The sequence below is a fragment of the Pteropus medius genome, unplaced genomic scaffold, assembly GCF_902729225.1.
Source record: "Pteropus medius unplaced genomic scaffold, Ma_sr-lr_union100, whole genome shotgun sequence".
In the NCBI taxonomy this organism is placed as follows: domain Eukaryota; kingdom Metazoa; phylum Chordata; class Mammalia; order Chiroptera; family Pteropodidae; genus Pteropus; species Pteropus medius.
In genome coordinates, this window is record NW_024349140.1 from 118,407 (window position 1) to 128,529 (window position 10,123).

Here is a 10,123-nt window from a genome sequence, read left to right on the forward strand (position 1 = left end):
TCATCTGCTTCCCTCCTGGCATTGGCTTGTCTGGTTTTAGGGATATTTTGGTGGGGTGGTTGTTGGCTTTGTGGGCTGAAAAACATCTAAACAATGTGAGTCAGTAGGTTATCCTGGTGTGCAGGAGCAGAAGCTATATGTCTCGTGCTCTTACTCTTCGCATGCTATTAGTAGTACCTCCGTTGTCTTGGTTACTTGTTCTTCCAGCAGTCTGACTGGTCAGTCCTGGTCTGAGTACTTTCTGTAATAGTTAACAGGGAGCCAAGTGACTTACTGCTAGTGGCTGTTAGTGTAAACTAACTTAAAAACTTATTTCGTATTCAAGATCTTTTTCTGAGGGTATTAATTTTCTAGCTTCACCAGGACCTGTGAGTAATAAAGTTACCTTTTCTTAGTTCCCTGGTGGCTGTTGCAAATATAATAAAGACCAAAGGGCCAGTCCAACCGCAACCTGTGTCTGGGCTGAGTAACAAGCAGTAGGTGCTTAGGTCAGTGCCCCAGGCTCTCCTCACCTATAGCATCACTGTCAACAGGCTGAGACTTAAAGGGAATATTGATGACGTCTACATTATGAGGAAGAGTGGTTGAGGTACTGATGTAGACAGAATGAGGGACATGAAGTCAAAACTGTGGTTTCAGATTTTCCTGGAATGAAATTATATGAATGGGCTTAGTAGCCAAGAGTACTTTTTTTGCTACACGAGTAATACGACTATCTGTAAAACAAGAACAAATTACTTACAATAATGTATGCCATTGGAGAAGTAATTATTCTTTAGAAATCCATATTGCCCAGGCAATGAAGTAGTATTTTCAAATATTCCTGATCAAGGCTGGAAAAAAAATTGTGAAGGTAGAGAAAAGGACAGAGGGGAAAACAGAGCAGAAACCTTAATAAAATGCTTACTTAAATTATATAGAGAAGTTAAACTCAAACAAATGGAAATTCCAGAACATAAATAAAAGGAGCAAGTTCTACACTCAAATCTGATTAAAAGATCACATTTATGGTTGTGAAGTTTGAAGCCAAGAATCAAGGGCACTTTTCCAGCCTCAGGACTACTGTCCCTGTTATAGCTGCCACCCCAAAGAATCTTTTCAGAGCCCCTTTTATGTCTTTATTCCTCAGACTGTAGATGAACGGGTTCAGCATGGGTGTGATGACGGTGTACATCACTGAAGCTGCTGCAGTTGAGTGTGAGCTGTGAGTAGCAGCAGAGCTGAGGTACACTCCTAGGCTTGTGCAATAAAATAAGAAGACAACTGAAAGGTGAGACACACAGGTAGAAAATGCTTTATACTTCCCCTGAACTGATGACATTCCACTTATGCAGGAAATGATCTTAGAGTAAGAGTAAAGGATACCAGCCAGGGGACCAGCATCCAGTAGAACAGTTACAAAATACGTTAGCATGTCATTAAGAAAGGTGTCAGAACAGGCAAGCTGGACCATCTGAATGAGTTCACAGAAAAAGTGGGGAATTTCCAAGTCTACACAGAAGGACAGTCTCAAAACCATTAAGCTTTCTAAAAACGAATTCAGCGCACTCACAATCCAGGACACCAGAACTAGGAGCCTACAGAGCCGTGGGTTCATGATGACTGTGTAGTTCAGGGGGTGACAGATGGCCACATAGCGGTCATAGGCCATTATGGTCAGGAGGAAGACATCCAACACTGCAAAGAGTAGGAAAAAATACATCTGGGTGATGCAGCCTTCATAAGTGATAACTTTGCTCTGTGTATGGATGTTCAGCAGCATCTTTGGGATGGTGGTGGAGGTGAAACAGATGTCCACCAAGGACAGGTTGGAGAGGAAGAAGTACATGGGCGTGTGGAGGTGGGAGTCTGAGCTGACGGCCAGGATGATGAGCAAATTTCCAAACACAGTGATCAGGTACATGGCGAGGAAGAGCCCAAATATGAGGAGCTGCAGTTCTGGTTCCTCTGATAGTCCCAGAAGAAGAAATTCTGAAACTCTTGTAAGATTCTTTTGTTCCATACGGTGGAGGGGACTTCCAAGAAAATAATAATAGTAATTTTTATACAAAGTGACATTACTCACATAGCTGTAATGCTAGAATTCATATTTTTCAGTCAAGAAATTAATTTCAATATTTTCATACGGATCTGGTACCCTCTTAAGGTTTTCTCCACCATCTAAGATTAGGAATTTTTGGCCTATTCTGCTTCTTTCCCCTAGAGATTCATGTATCCTACTGTGTTAATGAGAAATTCTTCATGTATTTCAGGAATAGTAACTGTTTTCTGATCAGGTTTCAGGCACTGTCTTGGCTATGTATTTTGAGTGCTGAAGAACAGAAGTTCCTACAAGTCAATGATGAGGAAAGAATGTAGGAGAAAATAATAAAAATATATTACATTCTGGATGGTCACAGGTGGTGTGAAGAAAAAGAAAGCAGGTCTAAAGGAGAAAGTGATGAGGACATTGTGTTTTTCAAGTGTACTTAGCAAAACCTGCAAACAAAGTGACATTTGAATAGAGGCCTCAAGAAAGGGAGGGATATGCCAGGATATGTGGGCAACTGTGTACCCCACAGAAGGAATAGCCAGTGCAAAGGCCCTGGGTGGAGCAGAAGGGTTAATGATGTGCACAAAGTTAATAGCAGAGTATCTGTTGGGTCTTGATTATAATATTTACAGGTTGCTTCTAGGCAGAGGTTCTCACCCAGAAATGACTTTGCCCCTGTGGTATCAGGCAATGTCTGAAGGGATACTGCTAAATCCTTACAATCCACAGGAAACATCTCCCTCCAAATTTTTTCTCTGCCCCAAATATTAATATTAAAAGGTGAGAACATCCCGTATAGACCAGAACTTCTCCAACTTCAGTGTGCATTTGAGTCACCCTGGATTCTAATTCAAATGCAGATATTGATTCAGCAGGTCCTGCAGGGCCCAGAGACTCTGCATTACAAACAAGCTCCCAAGTGGCGCTGATGCTGCAGGTCCTGGTCTGAAGACTACTCTCTAAGTAGCAAGTCTGAGATCCTGTGTTAAAGTAAGGTAGTTTAGGTTTTCTGAATTAAATATTATCTTTGCATGTAGTTTTGAAGGAATAGGTATTTAGCTTCCCTTGGCATAAGAGCATTTGATGTTGAAAACCCTCATGCGGTAGAAAAAATTTTTTAAATCGAGTTGGAGATCCACCCCATTCGCTGTTCCGATGAAGTCCTCCTTGCATAAATGTAAACATGGTCAGACTATGATGACTTTGTGGCATTAAGATTTAAGTTCCAATAGGTGACTTTAATTTCTCCATCACTGAAATGTAATATCCTTAACTTACATTCCCCAAGTACATGACTGAGTTTCTCATTAAAAATACAGAAGACCATGACCACTGGGGGAAAATGCTGAGTGTGGGATAGAAATTCCTACTAACTATTTCAACAGAGAAAGTAAAAGGGTAAGAAGCCCCCAAATGTGTGCAGTTTTGCCAGTAACAAAATAATTAAAAGTAAAACTTATTAATATTCCTCTTTGGACTTATTAATTATTTTCCATGTGAAAAGCCAGCAGGAGAGAAGATACTGCAATGTATGTCTCACGAATGGCTGTCACAAGGTAGTTTCTACCTCCACTTGTCTGTATCTTTTCAATGAATACAAGACATGCTCAAATACAGCTCATCTTAGAAATTTAATACAAACACTCACACTTTACTTCACCGTCCTCCACACCTGATCCTCTTATTTCCTACTCCCTGTCCAGTGAAACTCTCAGATGTGCTTTTATTTTACTGCAACCATTTTATGCATCTCACCCACTCTACAGAGTCACCAACTGTACATCTATGTCCATCACTTAATTGTCAACTATGGTCCTTGTAGCGCAGATTCAAACAGACACATTTTACTAATGTATTAAATAAATTAATTACAAATTAGTTACTTAACCAAGAAAACAGACACCATGATCTCTTGTCTCTAGGCTGGACTGATTAGGATCACTATGAATCAGGTAAAAATTCTCAAATTCATTCACTCTGATCTTTTCCTGACAAACTTTCCAGGCTCTCAGACTCACCTGGATGGGGTCTCTGAGAGGGAGGACTCAGTATGGAAGTCTGAATTCCTACCTGGATAGTTGACGATGGAGACTGAAGCTCTGTCCACAGACAAGACAGCAGGAGGGAGTGAAGCACCAGCTCTGAGCCAAATTAGGAGTCAGTAGCAACAACTGTGTCCTGTCCACCAACGCTGTACTAGCTGAAGGACTGCACAGAAGAAGTATTATCGTTCTTTCTCTATCTGTTCTTCAGGCACATCTCCCTTCTGTTATTCCAGCCTCTAAGCATATGATTTCCCTCTGGGCTTCTGGAATAAACAGAAAGAAAAATTTTCCTAATGATTCTCTGACCTCAAGAGACCAAGTTAAAAATGAAGAAAATCTAGTGTTTATTTCTCCATGTCCTTGATCTCCCTCCTCTGCAGAGGTCTAACCTCTCACCACCTTATCCCAACCCTGACTTCATGTTTTTTCCAACATCTGAGACTATGGAACCATTTAAAACCAGGTCCCTTTATCCTTAAATCGTTAATTTGTGATGGGACACAGTTCTGATGTCTCCAGAGAATTGCTACTCCCTCTTCAACAAGGGAAGTGCTGTGTTCCTTTGATATGCAATTCTGGACACCACACTCTTAGGCTTCATGACACATCTGTCAGAATAAATAGGAATTTTGTACTTATATTACAAACTAAGAGCTGTAATTTAGTGCCTCATTATAAGATACTTGTTAATTATGAGAGATACATTTCAATATTTTTATGCCATATAATCTGAGTTTAGCACCTTATAGACTTTGTCTGATTTAATTTTTTTAAGGATAATTCTATGATATAGTATTATTATTAACTCTATTCCCTTATGTAGAAATGGAGCTTGAAGGAATTTAGTGTCTGCCCCACGTTACAAACTGAGTGAGAGATGGGCCTTGATTGGAATCTGTCAGGACGCTTTCAGTTTTCAAACTCTGGGCCACTGGTTTCCAACCTGAGATGATGTTGCTTCTGGGCTATTTGGCAACATCTAGGGAGACTAATGAACACCTATAACATGCAACACAAGTAATTATTCTTCCTCAATTGTCAACACCTGAAGGTGAGAAAACCTAGTCCAGATCAGCACTTTTCCAACTTCACTGTGCATATGAGTCACCCAGGATTCTACTTCAAATGCAGATCCTGTTGGTCCTAGAGATTCTGAGAATTAAACAATCTCCCAGGTGATGTTAATGCTGCAGATCCTGGTCTGAGGACCACTCTTTGAGTAGCTAGGCTGTGGTTCTATGTTAGAGTCAGGTAAGGTAGTCTTTGGTCTGCTGAATGAAAAAATGTGTTTGCATGTAATTTTGAACAAATGGTGTATTCACTCATTCCAGAGGCCATTATAAATTCATCGTTCAGTTATTTTATATAAGGATTCATGAATGACATTATATAATATACTTCTAAAAATGCCTATTTTGATTCTTTTATATAAAGGCCCTTGGGTGACATCATATAATATTTTACTGGAAAAAAATTATAATAGGCATATAAGTGCCTCCAAAAGATATCCTCATTGTAATCCCCAGAAACTTGTAAGATGTTATTTTTCATTACAAGGCAGGATTAAGGTAGCAGATGGAACAGTTTGGCTAATCAGCTGCCTTTATGATATGATTAATGATGATTATGCAGGTGGGACTAATGTAATCACTATAGAATGTGGAAGAGGAAGGAAGAATAGTTGGAATCAGAGAGAGATTGGAAGATGCTACACCAGTGGCTTTGAAGGTGGAAAAAGGGCCATGAGCCGAAAAATGCTTGTGGCCACAAGAAACTGGAATAGGAGAGGAAATGGATTCTTTCTTGGAGCCTCCAGAAGGAACCAGTCTTGCAGACAACGCGATTTCAGCCCATAGTCACATCAGGTTTCAGACCTCCAGAACTATAGGCAAATAAATTTTTTTCTTTTAAACTCTAGTTTGATGTTTTGTTACAGCAGCAATAGCAATGTTATACAGATATTTATACAATGATTTTTGGGGGAGGAAACTGACTTTAAGGGTCTTGATACTCTCATTTTGCTTCCCTTGAGTAAGGACATTTTACGTTGAAACCCCCACTAACTAGAAGAAAAAAAATCTAAAGTCAAATTGGAAACTCTGCCCCATTAGCCTGGTACAGAGAATTCCCCATTGAATAAAAGAAAACACGGTTCTGACTTCGAGATCTTTAAACATTAAGGTGGAAAAATAATTCAATATTAAAATTAAGGACAACCATTCTACATTAAAATTTTTGTCTACGTTTTTATGTTTTTAAAATTCTATGTTAATTCAATTTACCATTATTTTTGTTTTTATTCTCTCCAACTTTCTCTCAAATTTCTTTTCAACATAAAAGATGGGATTATTGAGTCTGTTTATGTACATATATTTGAATGATTGCATTTATTTATTAAATAAGTATATTTAAAAACACATTTACATAAACACACTACAAACCCATGAAAGGGTCTTGGACTCAACAAAGTAGTTCCACAGATTTCATTTATTTATCACCACATTCATCTGAATTAAGCTTATTATTTCATATTGCCATCAGAAACAAGGAAACTGAGGATCAGGGAGATTCTATTTTTCACAATTTTATAACAATGCAATTAAAGTTTTCACATGCTTCCTTGAATTATGTGTAAATAGGCCCATTCGATATGTACTCAATTTTGTAAGAGTTCTTTAATTCAGCATATTGTACACTTTAAATATGCATAGTATATAGCATGTAACTATACTCCAATAAATTAACTAACAAGAAAAAATCTAATGATGCATGGCTCAAAATAGGATGTAGAGCATAGGTAATGAGTGACACTTTAACAGTGGGAGGGAGAAATATCATTAGATAGAAAGTATGTTGTCTTATATGGATATAAAAACAGTAGAATTAATTTAAGGCAAATTACCTTTGGGAAACTCATTTTCTTTGTAAGCAAGAAGATTAAACTACATATATAAACAAACTGTCATAAATTGGCTCAAGACAGGATGCACTACAGCATCACATAACACCATGGATGAGCTAGAGACACTCAACGTAAGATACCCAGCTGATGCAGACTTATAGGTATCTGAGCAGAGATCAGAACAAATTCCATCATATAATCCCATTTAATATAGCATTTAGGTCAGCTTGTTATGCAGCATTAGGTACCTGATACAATAACTAAAAAAAAAATTGAACGACAGCAATTACAATAACTTGCTGTGTTTTAGTTATGGACATATGTTCTGATGTTTGGATATAGCATTTATAATCATTCTGTTATTCAAGTTTATTTTGGATAACTGGTTTAACAATTGACTCTATTAAGGGTCACTTCCAGGTAACCAGGAGAGGTTGGAAGGACGTGCATTTTACCAGAAACACTGCTGACCATAAATCCTAAGATGGAACAAGAATTCAAGCTCTCCTGTGAGTCATAAAGGTGGAAGAATTTCTTGCATATGAGGAGCTATGAAATGGATGAAACTGACATTGTTCATTTACTATCCAGTTCATGGTTATTACAAAATTAAGAAAAGTGGAAATATTTTGTTTAGAGCACTAAAATTTTGAAGGATAAACAGGAAGGTAATTTAGTAATAAAAGGTACATACATCAACTATCCTTCATCTCAATGAAAACAGACCCTGACACATGGAATCCATCTTCTATAATTCAGGATAAGATTACAGCATGAAAAAGAAATATTTTGTATAGAAATCAACTGAGTAATGCTTCCTTGTATTTAAGGTCATTCTTTTTTCTAAAGAGCATATTAGGTGAATCTGTTTATCAGATTTATCTTTCTCTATGGACTCTACCTGGAGATACACATTTAATAATCAATTTTTGCCAGGGACTATAAGAGGCATTGTGGACACTGAACTAAATAAGAGAATAAAAGCAGGAGTTCAGTTAAAAACAGCAGAAAGTTAAAGCCTACATCATCAGTAAGAATGGTTGAGGGAGTGAAACAGAATAGAAATACAGATCGAAAGCGAAGACTGTATTTCATTTTTTCTGTGCAAAACATCACATAAATTAATTTAGTAAACAACTGTAGTTTGGTATATATGAGTTATACAAACTCATAAATACTCTTTAGTAACACAAAAGAGAATTCCTGAGATGATATGAACCATCTGAGAAGAAATGATTCTTAAGAGATTCATATGGCCTAAAGAAATAACTGGGATTTTCTATATATTTTTGATTCAAAGTTGGGAAAATCTTTGTGATGGTGGGAAATGGACAAAGTGGAGAGACTATCTACACATATTAGAGCAGAAAGCATGAAAAACTGAATTACTTACATTTTATAAAGAAGTTGAATTTAAGTAAGTGGATTTCAGCAAGTAAATAGAAGAGGCACATTCTACTTTCACAATTTCCAGCTACAAAGCTGGAAATTTAGCCTCCAACCATTGGGACAGCTCAGCTCCAGAACAATGGATCTATTTACACTTGCCATCTAAAACAATCTTTTCAGAGCCCCTTTTATGTCTTTGTCCTTCAAACTGTAGCTGAAAGTGTTCAGCAGGGGTGTGACCATGGTGTACATTGCTGAGGCTGTGACACTTTGGCTGTGAGCTGTGGGTAGCAGCAGAGCTGAGGTACACTCCTAGAACTGTAAAATAGAATAAGGAGACAATTGAGAGATGAGACACACACGTGGAAAATTTTTTATGCTTCCCTTTAGTTGATGAGATTTCAAGTATGGAGGAAACTATCTTAGAGTAAGAGTAAAGGATCCCAGTGAGGGACCAGTGCCTAGCTGCAAAACATATCACTGTGTCATTAAGAAATAGTCAAAATAGGAGGGTTTGATCATTTGCTTAATTTCACAGAAAAAAGTGGGGATTTCCAAGTCTGTACAGGACAGTCGCAATACCATTATACTTTGTAACAAGGAATAGATCCAAGACACCAGAATCAGCAGTCCACAGAGCCAAGGGTTCATGATGACTGTAGTGCAGGGGGTGGCAGATGGCCTCAAAGTGGTCATAGGCCATTACTGGCAGGAGGAAGTGCTCTAATATTACAAAGAGTATGAAAAAATATATTTGGGTAATGCAGCCTTCATAGGTTATAACCTTGCTCTGTGTCAAGATGTTCACCAGCATCTTTGGATGGTGGTAGAGGTGAAACAGATATCTACCAAGGATGGGTTGGAGAGGAAGAAGTTCATGGGCATGTGGAAGTGAGAGTCTGAGCTGACGGCTAGGATGATGAGTAGGTTTCCAAACATGGTGATCTGGTACATGGAAGGAAAAGCCCAAAGATGAGGGACTACGATTCTGGGTACTGTGAAAATCTCAAAAGAAAAAATATTGTAACCTGTGAATAATTTTCTGGTGTTATGGGGTAGTAGTTACTACTAGGAATGAAAAATATACGTGATCAATTTTCATTCATCACTACTAGCATGTTGAAACGCTACAATTTAAATTTTGCAGTCAAATGTATATATAATATACATGGTGTTGTAGAGATCTCGTCTCCTTTAAGTAATGTCCCATGACAACTCTGATTAGGAATTCCTGTCTCACTCTCAGCATTTTGCCAAATAAATTATGTTTTTACAGGTTTAATGAGAAATTCCTCCACGTGTTTCAGAAATATATGCTGAGTCTGACCATTCTCTAGTCAAGGAATGTAGGGTGCTGAGAAACAAAAGTCTCTATAATCCAAAGATGAAGAAAAAAATATAAGGAAATGAAAAATCATATATGATGTCAGATGGTACATTTGCTTTGAAGAAAAAGAAGATAGGTATAAAACAGGGTGCATATGTGTGTTATTTTTAATGGAATTGTGAAAGACCTGCAAACAAAGTGCCATTTGAAGGGACCTCAAAAATGACAAAGTGTTTGACAGGAAGATCTCTGGGAAGCACATAGCCTGCATGAAAAAGAGCCAGTGCAAAGTTCCTGAGGTTGGCACTTGTCTCAAGTAATCAAGGCTCAAAAGGAAGCCGTGTGGCGAAGGGAATGAACAGGAGAGAGAGTGATAGTGATGGTGTGAGAAAATGTGGAGGAATGAGATGGCCTGTCTGCTACAGACG

At 38.0% G+C, this 10,123-nt stretch overlaps 1 protein-coding gene and 1 pseudogene across 1 annotated transcript; both read right to left on the reverse strand.

The window, feature by feature from the left end:
- Positions 1 to 1,033: 1,033 nt before the first annotated feature.
- LOC120616965 (olfactory receptor-like protein OLF4) lies at positions 1,034 to 2,002 on the reverse strand. Its single transcript, XM_039880512.1, has one exon. The coding sequence runs from the start codon at positions 2,000 to 2,002 to the stop codon at positions 1,034 to 1,036; it is 969 nt and encodes a 322-aa protein (XP_039736446.1).
- Positions 2,003 to 8,530: 6,528 nt separating this feature from the next.
- Positions 8,531 to 9,307, reverse strand: LOC120616966 (olfactory receptor 7A10-like; annotated as a pseudogene).
- Positions 9,308 to 10,123: the final 816 nt, after the last annotated feature.

Coding starts and splice junctions, on each gene's coding strand:
- LOC120616965 (XM_039880512.1), bottom strand. CDS start 2,002: ATGGAACAAAAGAATCTTACAAGAGTTTCAGAATTTCTTCTTCTGGGA.